We start from the raw sequence: 21,489 nt of genomic DNA, 5'->3' as shown, positions 1-21,489 counted from the left end.
ATACACAAACACAAATATAAATCCACAAAGAAAATATGAAATGCTGTATACCAAAATGTCATAAATGGTGATTTACTGATATATCATATATATGTATATTTCCTAATTGTTGTAATTACATAAAAGAAATTTTTTTTGAGATGCCAAGTTTTAAGTATGTCAAGAATCCAGGAGAAAGGCTGCATATTCAAGGCTTTAAAAAATACAGTCACGAGGGAGATGGAGAAAGCAGGTCTTAGAAGTTATCTATAGCTAGACACCAGCTAACTATCTTGCGAGTCAACTACTTGATAGAATTGCTTTGTCATCTATCAGTGAAGAAAGAAAGTGTTCCCCCCATCTGTGATCTTGCTCGCAAGCAGAAAGAACGTACAGGCAGAGTTGCTAGTGTTATCAATGGCATGGAAGGAGAGGCCACTTTCCTTTCTAACAGTTGACATTTTGGAGCAGCAGTATTGTGAAGCGTCCTGGGGATCGGTTGGGTCTAGAAAGGACACATTAGGAGAATGAAAAGTAGTAGTTGAATTTTTAAAAGATAAGGTTCTTTAGGGAGCTTCACGTAATAAAACTCAGAATGCCATAGAGAACTGATTAAGGAGAACTAAGTTGGCCCGTATTGGTACTTTAGCAGCCATAGGAAGAGGGCAGTCTTTTATGATACTTAAAAAGCTTAGAGTATTTAATAATCACTCAGTTATATTGGGAATATCTTATTTTAGAGCAAGACAGTAAAGCATAGCCATATTGATGAATGTGTTAATACTTTACTAATCAACACTAAGAAATTCTTTCTAAGGGCTCTGAATGCCTGTTAGTTTTCTCTTATTCTAATTGTGCTGGCGATTCATTAAAGTCAGTCTTCACAGATTAGGAAGGAGGGAAGGTAGTTGAGAGTGTTCTATTTCCACTAAACAGTAAGACGATGCTGATTTATATTCCCACAGTTGTTTGAGAGTTCCTGTTTGGCTTTAAAGAAAAACTTTGTACTAGGGATGTTTGGTGTTTGTTTTGTTTTTTAAGGAAGATAGTGTTCTGTTCCTTCCTCAGAGAACTTGAAGGATAAGATAATTATGAATTAGGATTAATTTTGGATAGTCTTATAGTTTTCACAATTTCTGATTCTATAAAAATATATATGTATAATTTTTTTCAAAAATATTTAAGGTGATTAAGTCATGAAGGGCAAATTTAAGATAACTTAGATTCTAATTATTTTTTTAAAGCAGATGCTATTGTTTTTCTGGTAGAAAAACAACTTTGTGCACATTTGAGAATTGTGAAAAGTACATAGAAGACTAAAGATTAATAAATGTCTCTAACAGTGAAAAACAGTGTTGGATTTCTTCTTGTCTATTTTTCATATTCACACATACCTTTTTAAAAATTGCAGTCATAGTGTATTTACTGCGTTTTTAATATCCTGCCTTTTCCATTTAACATATATCATGAGAATTTTCCTATGTGATTAAATAGAAAAGTTACTTTTAAATATCTACCTAACAATACATTTTACAGATACGCTAGCATTTCTTGAGCCATCTCCTATTACTTACATAGTTTCTATATAACAGTAATGGTATGAAGAATATCCTGGTGTGTAAAATAAATCTTTATTCCCATTTCTAATTATTTTTTCAGGCTAGCTTCCTACATATGGAATTACTAGGTCAGAAAGTAGGAATGCTTTTCAAGTTATTGATAACGGACTCCCAGGTGCCCACCGGACTGCCTCCCTTACCTTCAGCCCCACGCTCAGGAAGCTGCGGCTGCTATTCCCACAACTGTTTTCAAGTGCCTTTCATGACCCGTTTCCCCTGGCTAATATTGAATGCCTGGTTTCTTTTCATTTCAAAATTTATCATTTGATAATGTCAAAAAAACTGACAGTGTGATTTGCTTGATAATATCTGGCGTGGGTAAAATGCTACAATAGGAAGTATTGACAAATACCTTGCTGTCTCCATCTGATATTGCGAGGAGTGGATCTGGGTTTTTCATTTCTTTACTTGTTTCTCCCACTATAGTGAGGAGACATTTTTATTTTAGTAATTCATGGACTTTCTTTGAAATAATTACTCTATTTCTCTTTGTTTTTAAAAATAATTACTCTATTTCTCTAACTTTTCACATATTTTGCTCTTTTGCCACTTCTCTTTGCCACTGTTTATGGTCCTAATAATTCAGTGCTTTTGAGTTTCCACTCTCATCTTTAGATACCTGTCTTCCTTACGAGACATTACAAACCTCTCACGAAGCCTAGGGATACAGATAACTTTTTTATGGGGCAATGAAGTGGTATTGGCAAGGGGATGAAATATTTTGCTACCTCTATAGTTTCATTGTTCTACAGTCACGCTGGTGTGTGTGGTTCCACCGTGTAACAGAATGGAATAACTCTCTAAAAGAAATCAAGCAGATGTTTTGTGATGTAAATTATCCAAATACAGTATTTACCTTAGCTGTCTAAATGTGAATAATTGCCTTTTCTTTGCCAACATATCTTTTTCTCTATTTGAAGACATAGGTTTGACGGCTTTGCCAACAGCGCAAGCATACTATGCTAACAATGAATCTTTTTGAGTTCTGTATTTCTTACAATCATAAATTAATTGATCTGAGAGACTTGACAGGCCCTTTTATTTACATCAGGTCAGCCAAGTCTTTTAGAAATCAGACCTGCAGTTTCTAATTCAGTTCTTGGTGCACTGTGCATATCAAGAACCTTATACATGTAAAATCAGAAATAGTTTTACCTCCTTTATAGTCTTAAAGGAAATTAGCAAGTGAAAACTGAATAGAAACAAATTTTATGAAATGAACCTTACCTCAGGAATGTATTTCAGGGTAGATGTTTGGAAAGGGATCTATAAAAATTAAAATATTATAGGCTTTGACACAAGATTAAAAACACAAACTTTAAAATATTGCTTATACTTATGAAGATTGACTGCTTTAGAGTCGCAGAGTTGTGGTCCCATGAGAACCCTTAATTCTATTTCTTTGTTTCTTTGTTGTGTAGCAGCTAGTATCTGGGGCTCTCTGGGGCTCTGAAGGCAGCGTAGTGTTTTATGGACAGGGCACTTGGGAAGCCGTGTTTGCTTCCCTTCTAGAGTAGCAGTAGGCATCTGTAATTTTTCAGCCTTCCATGGGTGCTGTTGTGACTGACTCACTGATTCATTCTTGTATCTTATCTCTCTGTACTTTGACTTTGGAACAATTAGAAATATTATTGCTAGGCTTTTGGTTGTTGATCTTTCCCAGATAGCTTCTTTGGCTTCTATTGAAGCTAGCACTTAAGTTTTGACCTTGAAGGTTTCTAGCCCCTTACTTTGTTAAATACCAAGGATTCAGAATAAGTATTGTCAAGTTTTGATTATCCACAGGGCACTTCTTGCCAGTCCTTCATCATTTGAAAATTACTTTAACATGAGACGCATCATTATGTTGAAAAAAGCGTGTATGTGCTTGAATCCAAGAGGCTGAAATCAGAGTGGCATGGGAGCTCGCCGTACTGTCTTTACGTCATCAGAGCGAACATTCATGGCCACATACTGTGTGCCGGACTGTGTGCCAAGTACCTCAGATGGGCTATCTTTTTAAACTTCGCAACAACCGTATGAGGTAATAGCATTATCCACATTGCACTGATGAGGAAACTGAGGAATAAGGAGGCCAAGTTACTTGCCCCAGGTAACACAGTCAGTCAGCTCTGGAGCCAGAGCTGGAAAGTGGGCCATTTGCTGCAGAGCCCCTGGTCTAGCACACGAGATGTGGTCTGTCTGCGCTGCTCCCTTTGCACCTCTGGACAAGAGTTCTCACTTTTTTCTTCTCAAACCACTGGCAGAGACCCAACTTTGAACTGGAAATACAAAGGGATCCAAAAATAAAGAAAGTATTTTCAAAAGAAAAGAGAACAAGGCAGCAGGACACCGTTTCCTATCTTTGGTATCTTTCAAGTATCTGGCATTAATTAGCATTTTTTTGAAAGGCACATAAGAGTTTATATTTTGTGCACAATCTTTTGTATTTGTCGTTTAAGATGTGACCAAAATTGAATTAATCAAATTGTATCCCCCGGCTATTGTCCATCTTGTCGCTGTTTCTCTTTCCTTAGCGTAGAGCCTGGGGTTTGTGTCTGGTCCCCAGAGCCTGGGGACTCTGTGATGTCACCACAGTGGCCACCTCAGAGTCCCCGTCAGTCGCTCGTCATCCCTTTCCTACCAAGGCAGCTCTGACTCGATTTGGAAGACATGCTGGATTTCCCTGTAAGATTTATTTTGAAAACACTATTATATAGGCTTAAAAAGAGGATTAATATTATTGATGTTGAAAAACAGACAAGAGTTGACTATACTTCTAAATCTATATGGAAATAGTCTTCAGACTTAAATATTATTTATGTTGTTGAATTTACAAATTTTTATGGTAACATTGATTGGATTTGGATGAAACCATCTGTTTTGCAAAATCTAGGGCCTGGTTCACTTTTAGCAACTTAATTTTGAGGATTCACATTTGTCAAAATGCCAGTCTCTCTCCTAGACTTTACACAGCTCTTGACTGCCATGCATGAATTCTATTGCCACCCTTGTTTCACTAGCAGTGCTTCCTGGCATAACACAAAAAGCTTTTTTCAAGACTCCAAAAGAGTAAGAAAAAGAAAAGATTAGCAATGAATTTGGAAATTGACATGCACTTTTAAGGTTGTGTTTTTTTCCTTGTAGAATTCAGGTTTGGTCTTTATTTCTAAGACACAGATAATTTTTAAAACAAAATTCTGCTTCCTGCTTGACCAGGAGAATTTCTAAATTTAGAATTATTTAGTATGGTCTCCCTAAGTCCTTTAAAATACAAAGTGGTTTTAAAGATGCTGGCTCATATTTTCAAATGGAATTTTTAAAAAGAAAAACTTATAAATTAAAGTTCTAGAAACCCAAGAAGCCACTTGGCCTAAGTTTTGGGGCTAAACATAGCACAAGAGAGATTAGAAACTATCTCATCCTGATGTTTGTACCACACGGGCAAGCAGCTGTGTAGGATTATTTTTTCTCCTTTCACTTCGTTATCTATTTTTGCCTGCTCTGGGGAGACCTGGTTTTCCACAGACTCTTAAGTGATCAATTCAGATACATCTCTAATTATTTAGCATCCTTAGCATAAGACTTCTTCTGAGTGAACCTAATGTAGTCCCAAATGTCTTCAGATGAATGCAATAGATATTTACTGTGTTCCAGATAAGACCATGGTCCTTGCCTCCAAAGAACTCAAAGTCTGGCGGGGAGGAAGACACATAAACAGGTACTTAGTGTACAGTATAGTGGATGCAGCAGCAGAAGTGGGCCCCAGGGGCAGTGGGAACCCCAGGAGGGATTTCTAAACCCACCTCCCTGAGGAAGGAAAGGCTCCCTGAGGGAAGGGCTCCTGAGAGGTCTTAAATAAAGGGCTAAGTTTGCACAAGCCAAAACAGAAGTGGGAACAGCAAATACAAGTGGAGAGTGAGGCCCAGGTCTATTGCGAAGGAACCTCATCTGTCCTGTTAGGGAGCTTGGACTGTGTGGTGGATCCTTAGTAGAGAGCCATGAAGAAATAAATAACTCTTAGGACTGACATGGTCAGACTAGCATTTTATGAGACTCCTTTTGGCAGCTGAATGCTTAGAGGATGGGATTGAGAACAGGCAAAAGTGGAGGCCAAAAAAAACAAGTTGTCCAAGCAACAGGTGTTATTGAGCCAAAGCAAATGAGGGAGATGAGGACAAACATTTGAGAGATAATGTAGGAAGTAAAACCTGTCATTACCTGGATGGTGAGGGGTGTTCAGTGGTGTGAGAGAATGTCAAGGTTGACTCCTCAGTAAGGTCAGAACTAAATGAATGGTGGTGTATTGACTGGGTGGGACAGGGTAGGATGCCGGGCAGATTTAGGGAGAAGATGTGAATTATTTTCCATATAAACATTGATTCTATGGAATATACTTACATTTGAGAAGGGACTGGCTAATAAAATGAAACTGAAAAGCAGTGTTATGATGAGAGTTACAGAACTCAGTGGGAGGTTTTAGTTTTAGCTGTCAGAGAAAGACTTATGGACTAGCTCAGCCATGAAGTTTGAACAAACTTCTCAGATTCTCTCGTGACTCTCTTACTTCTCTTCTAAAAGCTGCTTTGCCATTTAGATCAATTTTGCAGTAATTTTTAAATACAAGTTTTCTATTACTTTCATGTTCCATCATTTGTACCTTTTCCCTGGTACAGTATCTCTAGTATCTGCTATTTGCATCTTTACCCTGCAAATAACTGTCATCTCCCCCTTTTTCCTGGAAATACTCAGTTACCAACCAACTATACCCAGTCACCTGGTCTTTTCTAAATAATTTTTAGCCATGATGCTACAGAATGAGTCATAACAAACCTGACTTTGAAGCCCCTTGTTAGCTGGTGAAACCAGCATCGGTCATTTATATTTCCGTGCACTTAGCTAGTATGGATCCAGTTACATTAAAGTTCTCATCATCATATTCAAGATCACACACACACACCTCCAGTCTTTTAGGGGGAAACACAATTGGCGTCATCCTTGATTTCTCTCTTTCATTACTCACATTCACTGTGTCTAGGAATCCTGCTGCCTCTACTTGCAGAATGTAACCCGAATCCCTCCACGTGGTCCCCATTTCACTGCTGGATTTCTATACAGATGTGCCACAATGGCAGGAATCTTTGTCAGTTTTATTTATTAAGGTGTCACAGAAACTAGAACACTGACGGACACAGTAGGCACTCAGTTAATATTTATGTAATAAATGAATTAAGTGAACAAATCCATCAATTAATGTCATCTTACTGGACACACCAAGAATACATTAGGGGCAAGAATGCAATTTTCAGGAATGATTTTTCTAATAAGACCATGGTCCGTGGAAGTAACAGAACCAAGAAAGCTCAGTATTGGCTTACTCTACTGTTTCACTGAGAACTTTTTAAGAAGTGGATCTAAAGAAATTATGTGAAGAATAATAAGGAAAGGTATTCTCCTTTACTTTTTTCCCCTTACTATACATCTTGCTAAAGAGGAAAAATGCTAGGAAATAAATGGACTTACTTTCTCCTGAATTATTCATATCAGTTGATACACAGCCTGAATTTTTTGGATAACTGCCAGTATTTCTTTTTGTGCTAGGTAAATTTAGTATTTTGCACTACTCTCCTCAGTAAAGTATCGTGTGGCAATTTCAGATGTTTCCAGTACGTGTGGGATCTTCTACAGTCCCTACCATTCCCTGTCAGTAGGAATATTTAGCTCTCCTTGATTTCTCTAACACTATAATACTTAGCATTTTCTATTGCCAGTGAAAGACACCCTGCCCTCCCTACTCCCCCACACCGACCCAGCAGTGGTTTCCACATCTGGGCTGATCTGAGAGGCTTTTTTTCCCCTTCCTTAAACCCATAATGTTAGGCCTAAAGTCATAACTGCATCTCTAGTTTGAAAAAATAGGACTTGTGTCTTTCAGGTTGAGGTTTCTATTTTCTGTTCTGATTCTAGATTATTTTTTCTGCCCCTAAACTCTGGAACCTGAAAAGTACATGCAAATGCATTTCTCTAGCTAAACTGAATTTTCTAGACTATTGGGGAATCACAGAATCATTAAGGGCCTGGAAAGGTTTAAGGATAACAGAGAGTTCTAATGTTTAAGTGTTTGTAGCAAGCTTTATCTGTGTCTAAGCTAAGACACATAGTTTACATATAGTAAAATAATAAATATATTAGTCAAAGAATATGAAGAGGCAGACTGGTCTCCTGAGCTATCAGAGGAATGGAGGAAGTGTACTCTGAGGTCATACAAATTGGCAAACTACAGTTCAGTATAAAACGACCTATAACAAAGAAAGTCATTTTGTTTAAGCTGGTATTTCTCAAATTTGAGGATAGAACCCCTTTTTCATATAAGGAAACTTTCAATGTAGTCTGGAAACATTGGTGGAAACAAAGCAGACACTTCAGTTTTAGTCCTGGCTCAGGCTTTAACCAACATTTTTTCATTCATTCAACAAACATGTAAGGAGTAATTTTTGTGCCACATGCTATTCAAGATGCAGGTGATATATACATGGAAGAAACCAGACAAAAGCCTCCATCCTTCCAAAGATTACATTCTAGTCGGGGAGAGAAAGACAATAAACGTAATCTGTGAGCAGTACAGGTACTAGGTGTTTTAGACAAACATAGAGCAGGGTCGGGATCAGGAGTACTGGGTTGCAATTTTAAATACAGTTATCACCTTGAAAAAGTCACTGAGCCTCTCTATGTTCCTATTTATAAAACGAAGCAATTCAACTAGATGATCTCAAAAGACCTGTCAGCACTACGGGTCTGCATTAATGATCAAGAGTTATCCTATCAAACTGTGGTACTGCTGGGTCATGAGCATCTCAGTAAGCATTTAAGGTGACCTTAGCAGAAAAGGTGGGATATTAAAACTCATAGAATTACAGTCAAAGAAAGGCTTCTGTAAGTTTTAAATCATTTGTAATACCCACAAAAGAACAAAGCATTTATTTTAAATAAATGCAGAAAAAAGACCTCGATGGTCCTATTTTTAATCTAGTTTGTACTTCAGTGCACTATTGAGCAGCAAGTATTTGACTTAAGGGTGAGAAAACTCTGCAGTGAAGGTGCCAGTGGCTTTTCAGCCATGTCAGCACACCCATGTGAGAAACTGGCAGCAGTGTACACACGGCATTTCTGCCCTGCATCCTTATGTAAATAGGAGGTCCGGGACTTGATGTTGAAATGACCTTTCAGACAGTACTCCATTGCCACATGCCTGAGCTTGTATCTCAGAATAATTAGAAGCTTTGCCTTATACAGCTTGGTATACAGTGTTTATGTTAATTATAAATGTCTGAAAGTTTCCTGAAACTTTTTTTTCATAGCTTTTTATCGAAGACAGACTGGAGTTTGGGAGGAGGGTTGTGGATTGTGGTCCTAAATCTTTGATTTTCAGTCTCTCATTTTTGGAACAAAAATTAAGATCTGCTTTTCCAGTGGCCCAGCACATAGTGGCATATTTTTATATTCTTCTTCTGGACTAAGAAGTGGTTTGGAATCACAGTCTTTGATACTTTTTTAAACGATATTTCACTCTTAGGCATTTAGCTAAAAATTTATGTAGACGATGGATCCCTAAATGTAAAGAAATCCCCTCAGACCTACAGGAAAAGCTTGGAGTGCAGTGATTAAAGTTGAGACGTTCCTATCGCACAAAGGGACGCTCTTCCAAGTTTGCTTCTAAATCAGGATTTCCTTTCCCATGGCGCTTGGCCCAATCCCCAGAGCCTGCCGATGACAGTGATTTCATCTCCCCTCTTCATATTCTGTACATTCACAGGCCAGTTTACAAGAAAATGCTTTGTAACCATTCTGAAAGAAAGGACTGGCTCCTATTTCACTATCTAGACAAGCTCTAGAATAGGCTCCTGTATAAGAGAGATAAGTGATGAGTATTCACAGGTTCCTGAAGGCTAGTCTCTGAAATGGCACATTTATCACCCTTGATTAGACAAGGTCTAATCTGTGGCCGTCAGCAGTCCTACAGGCTCCGTTCCACTCGAGGTCCCCTTGGTTTAGTTCTGAAGCCTCCATTCCCCCACCCCAAACCCCACCCCGCCTGCCCTAATTGTCATACACAACCTGCTGTTTCCACTAAGTCTCCTGCTTTATTGCCCAAGGGGCCAAACTGTTATGCAGACTTACCAGCTATAAACGTAAGTGCTCCTTTGTACATCCATTTCATTCTTAAGAGTATATTTAGATATGGATACAAATAAAATTTGTATCTAATTTGTACCATCTTCTTCAGGAAATTAGATACACTAAATCTATAGACTATGTAATTTAAGCTTTTGAAATTTTAAAGATATAAAGATTGTTTGGCGACATCTTCCTTTCAGATCTTTTACAGGAAAAGCCTGAGGTTAGGTCAGTCTGTACCATCTGATTACTGTTGTTCTGAAAACAACTGAGGAAAAGTGATGTAGAAACTTAGAACACCATATTCCCTCAGCATTCCTTCACCTCTACCCCCCACCCCAGCTCCATAGCTGGAAAAAACACCACGAAATGCATCACGAGTCACCTTTGCGTTCCCAAATGCGTATGGTTTGCCCTGAGGCCTGTCCCTGCCACCATCCACTCACTGCTCACACACCCACCCCACCCACAGAGTGGGACCGTGGGTGGAAGGGACTGTTGAGAAGTCCTGCTGTCATTCTCCATCGCACTAGCTTTCTTTCAGAGAACTGAGGACAACGTTGCTTGTCCCTGATAGTCAGCAGCCTGACAGCCTAATCGACGTGTGTGGTATGTGTAAGAATAAGGAGGAATGGCAGAGATTACAAGCACTCTCTACAGAAGTGTTACTCTGGGTTTTTTTAAGTTGAAAACTCTACTAGTCTTTTCTAATTGTTATTGCCAATGAAGTTTTTGGAACTTACTAGGGGCACAGTTCTCAGAGAGTCACTACAAACATTCACTTTCTTTATCCTTAAGTGATTTTTTTCTCATTTTGAGAGTTCATTCATAGTAATTTTTACTCTTCAAGACCTCCTTTTTTCAAATTGATATCTAAAGTGGGCATTCTAAAAGACGTACTTTTTAATAACTGCTGTTAATCCATTTGTTTATCTGTTGGCTTTGTAATGCTTAGGAGAGGTGGCAGAAATTAATTTGCAGCAGGCTCTTACTCTTTACATTCTCTCAATGGTTAAATATACTGTAAACATGGCTCATGGTGCACTTATTTACTTTTTAATGTCTTACGATTGGAAAATATAAAACTGGGATGTTTTAAATAAGTTAAAATGACTCCTTTTTGTTTGAAATAAAAATGGGTACTTTTATTTCTTTAAAGATACAATTTTTCTCTCCACTTCTTTATTAATTTTCAGAAGTCAATGAGATCAGAATTCTCTGACTTCTCTTCTGAGGGACTGACCTATTTCTGTTTCTAACCCACAGTTTCTCAACCTGGGCCCTCTGACGTTTTAGATTAGGTGATTCTTGTGGGGGGCGGGGCTCAAAGGGGGAGGCTGTACCGATGTATGCTTGCAGACAGAATAAATTAAGACTTCTTCACAAAATTCCAGCACTTTAGAATTAGGGGAAGTTTGGGAAAACAAAATAACTTTAGGACCCAAAAAATATAATTTATAGAGTAAATAATAAATATTGAAGTTTGTTGCCCTAGGACTTGGAACTAATTTAAAATAGAGAGCTAAAGCTAGTTTGAATTCATGGATAATACAGGCTTTATGGAATATTATCTAATATTCAACATCTTGGTGGAAATTTGGCCTTTCACTCTACATGAGTCTTTTGAATCTCCTTTCCAAAGGAGTCTTTGACATCTTATTTCTTCTCCTTGTTCATTCTTCCAGCAAACATTGCATGTCTTCTATGTGCCAGACCCTGCAAATGGTTTCCCTTCTTACCTTTCTTTACTTTTTTAGGGGTAGGGTATGGGTTGCAATTGGTGGCTCCAAATTATTTTCTGTAGGTCAAAGGTTAGGAGTCTTTTAAAATAAGAAGGTCAAGGTTGCAGGGTGCCCTACAAGGCCAAGCAGAGGTCATACATGATTATACCGACTAGCCCATTCATGAGTGTAACACACACAGCAGCCAGTTAGCTGTGAGTCTTATTAGTCTTCCTATCATGAAAAGGAGAGATTTGTGGGAGAAGAATGAGAATTACAAAATGCTTTCCCCTTCCTATTTGTAAACTAAATTACTAAGACCCTGTGTATTTGGGGGCTGGAGAGCAGGATGTCATATTTTACACTCGTGGCAATGTATCTTTTTTTCAAAAAATTATTGAGAGATAAAACAGTCATTCAAATCATGGAACACAATTATCAACACACAAAATAAAGTTGGGAAATTAAGTTGAATTGTTACATTTCATTTACATTAATAAATATCTTAAAAGAAGCAAATGTAGATTTTAAGATTCATTAAGACACTAATGACACAAGTAACTAAGAGTTTCTATCTAGGTTAATTGTTGTAGTGCTTGATTTTTAGGTTCAAGAGTATAATAACCTATATATTTTAGTTATGTGGCACCAACTTATCCTTTTTGTAATTATCACCCTGGTATCCCTTGCATACCCAAGGGAAGAAAGGTCTCGGCAGCTGAAAAGGGTGGAGCAGTTGAAAGACAATGAGAAGGTTCTAGTTTATTTGTTCACAGATATTTACGAGCCTCTACCGTGTGCCAGGAAAAGGTGCCCAGTGCAGGGGCTCATTCTCTAGCGCAGCCCTGTCCCTTCACTCATGAGGCTTCCCATGTAGTAGAGCAACCAGACTTTGAGCAAGAGCATAGAGAACGTCAGCCTGTTTCAGTGTTGCCTGGGGCTCAGCCTTGCAGTGCCCTGTACAATCATCTCTGCAGGCTGCTGACCCTGTGCTGTACACAGAGGGTGAATCAGGGAATCACCCTGTATTTTGTTGTGAGCATAATTATGGTATTCACCTTATGCTGCCAGTTATTCTTTTTAAAAATACATTACTCAAAGAAGGAAGAATTAAAATGAAATGTGTCCATAACAAGGAGCAAAAGATTGGGATGTGGACTCTATCTCAGAGACCATTGAAATATCTAGAAGCTTTTCAGCAAGGGGTCACGTCAGCCAGACAGAATCTGTGTATCTCAAAATAGGAAGAGCTTTTTGGCCAATTCACTAATAACTCTTCCATGGGAACTGTAATCATTTGCTCATTTGAAATGAAGAGGCTTCCTCTTATAAATTAATTACTGAGTAGAAGTGATGATGACACTTCAGGGTAGAAAACAGACACGAGAATGTGCTGAGTTACAGGCATGCCTGTTAGATTGCTCAGATGATTTGGTCATTTAAATGCTATAAACTCAAATGCTGAAGAGAGCTTGGGGATAAACTGAAGTTTACTTGAAAAACAGTCAGTCAGTCATCAGACCAGTGTATGGAAAATTTATAATTTGAGGTGCTTCTCTCTTTTTCCCTCCTTTTAGCTTGTCAAAATTCCCAAAAATGATCCCCTCAACGAAGTGCATACGTTTAACTTCTATTTGTCAAATGTGGGTAAAGACAACCCTCAGGGCAGCTTTGACTGCATCCAGCAAAGATTCTCCAGGTAAGTACGTTTCAAGGTATACTAAAGGAAAAATAACCGTTCTTGGAGCATTTTTTAAATTAAACAATAAAATGCATAGTAGTCGTTCATAAATATTTATTGAACTGAATGGGAAAGTTCATTTATTTATTTGAGAAATACTGAGCACTTACTATGTGCTAGAAATTATATTTGTCACTGTGGGATACAATCACAAAATTTTAACATTCTTGCCCTCAAGGGTTTTTTAAAGTACAGATTTTTTGTTTAACCTATCAAAGGTGGTTTGTTTATTTTAATTGAAGACAAGTTTGGGGATTTAAAATTTTTTATTCACTGCAATTAAATAAGAGTACTTTTATAGCATCCTCCGGGCTTGCCTTCAAGAGTAAAGGAGAAAAAAATATATATATATGTGTGTGTGTGTGTGTGTGTATCTTATGGATCCCCTTCTTCCCTGTGCAAGCCTTGTTTTTAGATTTTTTTAAAAAATTGTTATTCTGCAGCAGAATGGAAATGAGAAATTAATCCCAGCATAGCAGTCATTTCTGATTTTAAAAAAAAAAAGAGGGAGGAAGACAAGAATCCACACCCTCCTCCCAGGGTACCATGGAACCCTTATCTACTGAGAGCCTCTGAAAACAATAAGCCACTTGTTTTACTCTTCTTTGCGGTGGTTGTTTCTGATTAAAGAATGGGCCCCTTGAGTAGGGGGAGTTTGTTCTGCCTGTGGATAAGACAAGGCCTTAGAGCCCCCACCCTCCCAGGAGGCGATGGTACTGGCCAAAGTGGCCGGGCCCTCCATCCCTGTCCCTTAGCTGAGCTGTAGTTGAAACTGTGGGGGCTCCCCTGCGTGGGAGGTGGGAGAAAGCCGCAAGGAACGGCGTGTTTCCAGTGAGCGCAGGAGGCAGAGAGATATCAAATAAGACACATTACAGAAAGAGTTCTAAATTTCTCCTCCCATTCAAGGTGACTAAATAACGATTTGTTTTATCTTCATCTGCCATTTTCCCAAGTATATGTTAATTTTGCCCACCCCCAAACATATTTTTTGGTATAAATGGCCTGTGCTCTAGATTATGTAGACCTTTCTGCACTACTCACTGTGATAGCCACTGGCCACACGTGGCTATTTACATTTCAGTTTATAAAAATGAAATAAAATGAAAAATTCAGTTCTGCACTCGCACTAACCACACATTAGGGGCTCAGTAGCCACATGGCTAATGGCGATCAGAGTGGACAGCACAGATACAGATCGTTTCACCACTGCAGAAAGTTCTGTGGGACAGTATTGTAATACGTTATAGAATCACCAAGTATAAGGGTCCTTGATAAGTGTGTGGTTCAACCCCTTCTTTTCACAGGTGACTTTCCCCGTTACATAGCTGGCTAGTTAGTGACTAGGTTGAAAATGAGAACTGAGTTCTCCTAACTCCCAGTCCAGTGTTCATTCCACACCACAGAGCACACCCATTTCAAATTGTGGTGCCATCATCTGACATGCTTGTTTTCAGAGAATTGCTTTATTATAGTGAGAACATTTTGATATCAAACTGACCTATATCCCATTAGGAATTTTATTAAGGAACTTAATCTCCTCTTCAAAACCAGTCATATCATCATAGGTGATATGGTTTCTCTCTTACATCGTCAATACCCTGTGTGTTTATTTCTACCTTGCTTGTTTGGAGCAGGATTTAAAGTCACTTGTAAAGTAAACTATAATGATGCAGCAAGAAAAACAGAAATTATTATTGTAAGAAAATTGGGGCAAATGCAGTAGTATAATCCAAGTATAAAAGAATGATCCAGGATGCTTTATAAATGGAGTGGTTGGGTATAAATTGAAATTTGCCACTCAAATAACAAAAGCACTCAAACTTACTGTTCTCCACCTGGCAAGCAAACCTTTTCATAATCTACACCCACCTTTTCTATTTAATTTTTATTTTTCCCCATGGATCCAGTCTTTCCTGAAATTGTACAAGCTCCTCAAAGGCAGGGGCTTTCTTATGCCCCTTTTCTAGTCTTACAGTGCCAGTGAAGCTCAAACTAAAGACTCAACAGATGTCCAAAAATGACATGTTAACTCGTCTTCCTTATCCTTCTTTTTAAATCTCCTTAAGCCATACTTTTCTCATATGTAAAATGAAAAAAATCCCAAAGTAAAAATTACCTTTCAAAAATTCCTTAAATTGCCCATTCACAGGCCTGGTAAGAAACACATAGCAATGCACACTCAGGTGTGGAAAACAGTGGGCTACGCTAGAGAAAGACTGAGACCATTTATACACATTAAGTCAAAGTATTTACATTTTTAAGGTAACTCAGTTGAAAAGCAATGAGTGGAGAATTCTAGGGAGTGTTTTCTTGCCTGCAAGGTTTAACTCTTACTTAGTTTTCGTGTAAAGATCTGTTTCATGATACTGAATTGTGTAAACTAAAACTTCATCCTGATTGGCAACAGGTTCAGCTTATTCTTACCAGGTAAACTTGGTAAATAATAGGGGGAGATATTGAAATTCAGACTTCCTGCCACCAGACCTTCATACTGCGGTCTTTTCTGTACTCCACTGCAATCTTGTCTTTCCACTCCCTCCCTTTTTCCTTCCCCTCCTTTATTGGTTTTTCAGCATTCATACATACTCAGGTGAATCTCATTTAAAAAGAAAACGACAATTTCACTTCTGGAGCCAAAGTCTGGCTTCAATTCTCATCATTCCGCCGACACTGTTCCCCCAAGGGGGCCCTGACCTCCTTACCCCTGAATCCAGTGAATGCTTATTAGATTCTCATTATTCTGGAATTGGTGCCAGCGTTTCACTCTGTTGACCACTCTGATTCTTGAAGCATTCTATTCCAGTGGCTTGCATGACACTGCTTTTCTGATTTCCCTCTACCTCTTTGGCTGTGACTTTTCAGCCTTCTGTGGTCTTTCCATCTTCCTATTGCTTATTTTAAATATTACTGTGTTTCCCCGAAAGTAAGACCTAGCCGGACCATCAGCTCTAATGCATCTTTTGGAGCAAAAATTAATATAAGACCCGGTCTTATTTTACTATAAGACCCAGTATAATATAATGTAATACAATACAATATAATATAATATAACATAATACTGTTCTAATATAATACTGGTCTAATAAATATAATACCGGGTCTTATATTAATTTTTGCTCCAAAAGATGCATTAGAGCTGATGGTCCGGCTAGGTCTTATTTTCGGGGAAACACGGTAGTGTTCTTCATACTTGGTTCCCTCCTGAGACGTCTCATTTCTTCAGAGTCACCATGTCCAACGCTGAACTCATTTTCTCTCTTCCAACCCTACCCCAATGTCTCAATAAATGGCAGCTCTATACACCTGGTAGGTAACATGGGCACAATCCTTAACTTCCCCCGCCACCCTCTCCCTGTGTGGCTAATCACAGGACTGACCACATCCTGTCAGTCCTGCCTCTTCACTGTCTCTGGAACCTTTACTATTCTGCATTCACACTGCCCTATGCTGATTCGAGCCATCACTTCTTGCCTGTGATCCTTCAGTAGCCGCCTAACTGCTCTCCTGCTTTCACTCCTGTGACCACTTCCTTCCAATCTGTTTTTCATCCAGATTGATCTTTCTACAGTACAAATGAGATATTTTCTATTCCCTATTTTCAGCCTCTGTTGTTTTTGGCATAAAGTCCAAAATCCATACCATGACCTCCAAATCTCTGTAATGTACTTCTCGTGCCCTCTTCAGCCTCGTCTCTAAATTTACGGCTCTCTTTGGTTTAACTGAAAAGCTCTTCCTTGCTCCCCCGGGCCGGTACAAGTTACCAGTATAACTGTTACTATGATCCCCTAATATTAGTGTAATATTTCTGGGCCAACGTTAATATTCAAGTTTTAAAACATATTTCTGCCAAAATCTCTTGTCCAGTATTTTCTTCAATGTTTGCTATATAAATAGGTCATCTTATATAGAGATTTAACAAAGTGGTAAATATAAATTCTGCAAATGGTTAGGCTCTTGGAGCTAATAATCAAAAAGTAAGCTTTAATGTTTGGCAATATTTAGCTTTATAAGTATCTTATTAAAAATAAAAAGAAGTATGCTGGGTCGGTTTCATCTAGTCAGTTCTAAAACATGCATATTATGGTTCCACTAAAAGTAAACTTTTAACATTTTTCCTATCAGTGGTAGGTAATTCTTTAAAATAGTTGACTATTAAATGAAAGTATAACTATATTGCCCATCAGGACTCTGGTCTTCACTCCAAATACTGATTTTTTTTTTTTTCCTCAAAATTTCATGGATTTGGTCTCTAAGAGCTCACTTCACCCATTCTCTTCACAATATAGAAACAAATGTGACATGAAATGAAGAAGAGAAACTCATATTTTAAATAATCTTTACATTTAAAAATTACTAATATTAGGTATTTCAGGATTGCAAAGTTATTTGGGCTGCTGATTTTAGAATTAGACAATTCTTGCCTGCCTTTATTGTACAAAATGAGGGGCATCTCTCATAAAGCCACCATCTTATTTGACAGCTCTGGAGCCTCCCAGCTCAATTGCCTGGGATTTATACAAGATAAAATTACAGTGTGTGCAACAAACGACTCGTATCAGATGACACGAGAAAGAATGACCCAGGCAGAGGAAGAATCTCGCAACCGAAGCACAAAAGTTATCAAACCCGGTGGACCATATGTAGGTTTGTATAGATATCTTTCTTCTTCTCATTCATTGATTGGAATAATTCAGGATCACTGTAGGTAACTACTGGTAATATTAATTTCATGAAAACACAGAAAATAGTTTTCAGAACATTTTGGATAACATTGTCAAAGTCATTTGTTTTTTTCAGACTGCTGGTTAATTGAAGAACAGATTTAAAACTTACTTCTTTCATAAATCTTGAATCCTCTGTTTCTATGTGTTATTAGGGTACGAATCTGGGTTCTGGTCAAGTTATTTTACTATGTGAAGTTGTAATAACAGTACCACTGTGTTTTCTTTGTCATTGGATGTAATTTCAACAGTGGACGGTATGGTTTTTATTTTGCTCTTTTTGTAGGGTTACTTTTTTAAAAAAATCTATTAGTAGGATTTGAGTTGATAACCTCATTGTTGCAGCTTTTGCTTAAGTTTTCAGAGGATCTTTGCAAAACAGGGAATTTTTATTACAAAGTCTAAGATGTGCTTATAGCAAAGCATCAAGGTGATGCCTCCTTGGTACCTCAATTGTGATGCCATTTCTGGATCCTCTTCCTCAGCTGTCCATTAACTGAGAGCCTTCCCCCACCCCATCATGTTTATCCGTTCACTCGAATATCCATTAGACTGAAGGGAAGAACAGCAAGATGAGTCTCTCCCTTATGGGCAGTGACCCTAACAATTTTAAGGAGTCGATTCACAGTGCTTATTATCGGTAATAAAGATAATTATTATCAAGATGAGAATGAACTCTTTGAGGCCTTGCTCAGTTTAATAACATAAGTCACTGGATAATAAATGATGAAAGGACATCAATTTGGCAATATAAATGCTCACAAAAGCAGTCTCTTGAAGAACCAAACCCCTTACTATCTTTCCATGGTTTGGTAGAATTCTACTTCTGCATTTTCCCATTGCTGACCCAGCTAAAATGTATTCAACCTCGAGAAGCTCCACTAGTGTCTTTAATAAGTGTTTCCTTGGAACAAAGCCAGTGCTCCTGGGACTTGGTGCTTAGCTTAGATACATTTAGTTTGGTTTAACAACAATTCATGGCATCCCCAGATATCTGTACCCCCGGGGCCCAGTTCCAAGCCCAGTAAGTTACCAGCAATGAGATTTTTCACCTACCCCTTTCCTGCTGAGTAAGGTAGTAACTTCCAGCTTCCTTCTTTCTCCTTTATCCTCACAAGTAACCGCATTAACTTTCTGTGCTAGCAGGCTAAATCTCAAATTTTTAAAATGTACAAGATCTGCTATATTTAAATTTAAGTACAAACTATGAATTTGCTGTCCCTATTGCTTTAAAAGTCTCTCTCTCTCTCTCTTTTTTTTTTTACTGTCTAATATCACTGTTATATAAACAGCGAGATGAATTGGTGTGGTTTACAAAGGAAGAGAAGACTCAAGCCATCAAAATGATTTTTTTTGCTCCTAGTGTAACTAGCTGAAAAACCTTACCTTGATTTAATATTCCAAAGCTTGAAAATCAACAATGATTACTGTACTTTTCCATTGAATGATCCTTGGGTGTCCCCTGTGTTCATGTTTTTGTTTGTTTTGATAAGGTCGGGAATAGTTCATTTGCAGCTTACACAACAGACTTTTCAACACCCAGAATCCCCTAGACCACATACTCCCTAATGGTACGGTAATTTTAGAATTTGCAGGGTTTCTTATTGGCCACTACACATAATTTTATATACATTTTTGAGAGTGACCACATAAAATTTGGGGTTATCTAAATTTCAATCTGAGCCAAATTACATGTATTCCATTCTCAGAAGAGCTGGCCACCCTCTTGCACGTGTATTCCCACCTCAGAGCCCTACAGTGATGGGTGCCAGCCCACGTCTGGCCTGCTCCTCTGTGCTGTGTCCCCCGTGCCCCAGCCACTCACCCTCACAGCACCAAGGTTTGCTCTGCTCTGAAATTCTGTCATTAACCTCCTCAGCCTTTTAGTCTCAGGGTGAAATAATCCTGGCTCCTTTTAACTTTTCTTAATATGGCCTGTATCCCAACCCTTTAGTTATTTTTACTGCTCTCTTCTGGACTGCCTCTAATTCTCCACCTCAAAATTCCTAACTGGACACGCTCCTCTTAAGAAAAGTCGGATCAATTCTGAAAAGAGGAGAGCAAAAGACTAGTATCCCGATTGACTTTTCAATTGACTGTTTTTTTATTTTTTACTGTTCTTTGTTATGGCATGTTTTGATCTTTTTCTTTTACCTTCATCCGTTGTCAGTCCTTTACCATGTGTCTTTCCTTCTAGGTAGCTCAGTAGGTATCTTCTGGCTTTTTTCAGTATCTCAAAACTATCTGGCTCATTGTTCTTTAAAATGCAGTCAGTCGCCCTTCAGCACTGATGTTACCCAGCGCTCAGGCCCGTGACTCACAAGGCACCGGTCAGCACTCAGCAGGCAGCTACGCACCTCCAGCTCATAGTCCCCCCCTGACGCAGGTCCTGGTTACCTCTCCATTTACACATCAGCACAGGGCAAATGAGTGGGGTTTGGCCTCACTAACAAGCTGTGTTATTTTCTTAAGACAAGAAGAGATACCTTGGAGTTCATAATTGAATATATCAGATAAAATGATTCCAAAAGCTCACCTGTGCCACCTTAGAGGTACCTGCAGAACCAGTGTCAGCCTCAGTAGAGGACAGATGGGAACAATGCTGGTCCCACTGTGGGTAGTGCTGGCGTAACGCTAGGCCAGGCCTCTGACAGTTGAATTAGGGCACAGGCTCAATTCAAGAGGATGAAGATTGTGCTCCTGGAGTCCCCTAGTCTCGTCACCCAGGAATATGAGCTTCTGCAACCCTCTTGTGGGCTGAAAAAAAACCAAAACCTATTTTGCCTGGAGACGAGTAGGAGAGGCTGAAACCTAGAAAACATTATTATTTCTTCAGTAATATTTCCATTTCTAATCGTGGCATTTATATCAGAGGTGAGCACTGTCTTGTTATAATCCTTCCCTTTGTTTAAAAATAATCACTAATCACTACTGCTCCAAGTTTACCAGTATCTTACATCTGCCCACTGACTTCTACCTAAATTCTGGAATTTTATTGAACTGTAAATTTTTATACGTGCTAATGTTTATTTAGGTATATAAAGCAACCCAACCAATCTAATTCCTCAGATTCTGTTCCCGATTTTCCCAACCTCTGCCCCCATCCTCCTTATTTCTGATGAGTCAATACATGTCAGAGCAACCTTAGACAAATCATTTAACATCTGTGGACCTTAATTTTCTCAAATATTAAGTAAGGGGTATTTGAACTAGGTAACATCTAACGTTCTTTATAGTTCTAACATTTTGTGACTGTTGTGTGTATATATTTTGATAGTAAACCTTTTGAAAAGGGATCATAAATGCCAAATGATGGAGATAGATTGCACGGCAGTGGATTATGTGTTTAAGCACGACAGACTCACCCCACCGTCAAGGTCCTGCCAGTGTTTTTAAAGCCTTGGGTCAGTGTTGCCAGGGCTTCTGGTCAGGTTCCACAGAACAGAAAAACAACTGCAGGAAGTGGCTGCAATCCCTGCTCTCTTTCTGATGTACTGTTTTACACCTTCCTTTCAGATTGTTTACTCAGAGCCATTAGATGGAAGATAAATACT

General features: G+C 38.5%; 1 protein-coding gene across 1 annotated transcript in view; it reads left to right on the top strand.

Moving 5' to 3' along the window:
- Positions 1-21,489, top strand: part of ELL2 (elongation factor for RNA polymerase II 2) — a 68,886-nt gene that overhangs the window by 29,534 nt on the left and 17,863 nt on the right. Inside the window, exons 3-4 of the mRNA XM_033110197.1 lie at positions 13,051-13,172; positions 17,695-17,858. Coding sequence (XP_032966088.1) covers positions 13,051-13,172; positions 17,695-17,858 — 286 coding nt within the window. The remainder of the gene's footprint in view (positions 1-13,050; positions 13,173-17,694; positions 17,859-21,489) is intronic.

The sequence above is a fragment of the Rhinolophus ferrumequinum genome, chromosome 7 (assembly GCF_004115265.2).
Source record: "Rhinolophus ferrumequinum isolate MPI-CBG mRhiFer1 chromosome 7, mRhiFer1_v1.p, whole genome shotgun sequence".
Taxonomy (NCBI): Eukaryota; Metazoa; Chordata; class Mammalia; order Chiroptera; family Rhinolophidae; genus Rhinolophus; species Rhinolophus ferrumequinum.
The sequence above is the reverse complement of the archived record's forward strand: the minus strand, read 5'-3'. Positions and strand labels throughout refer to the sequence as shown.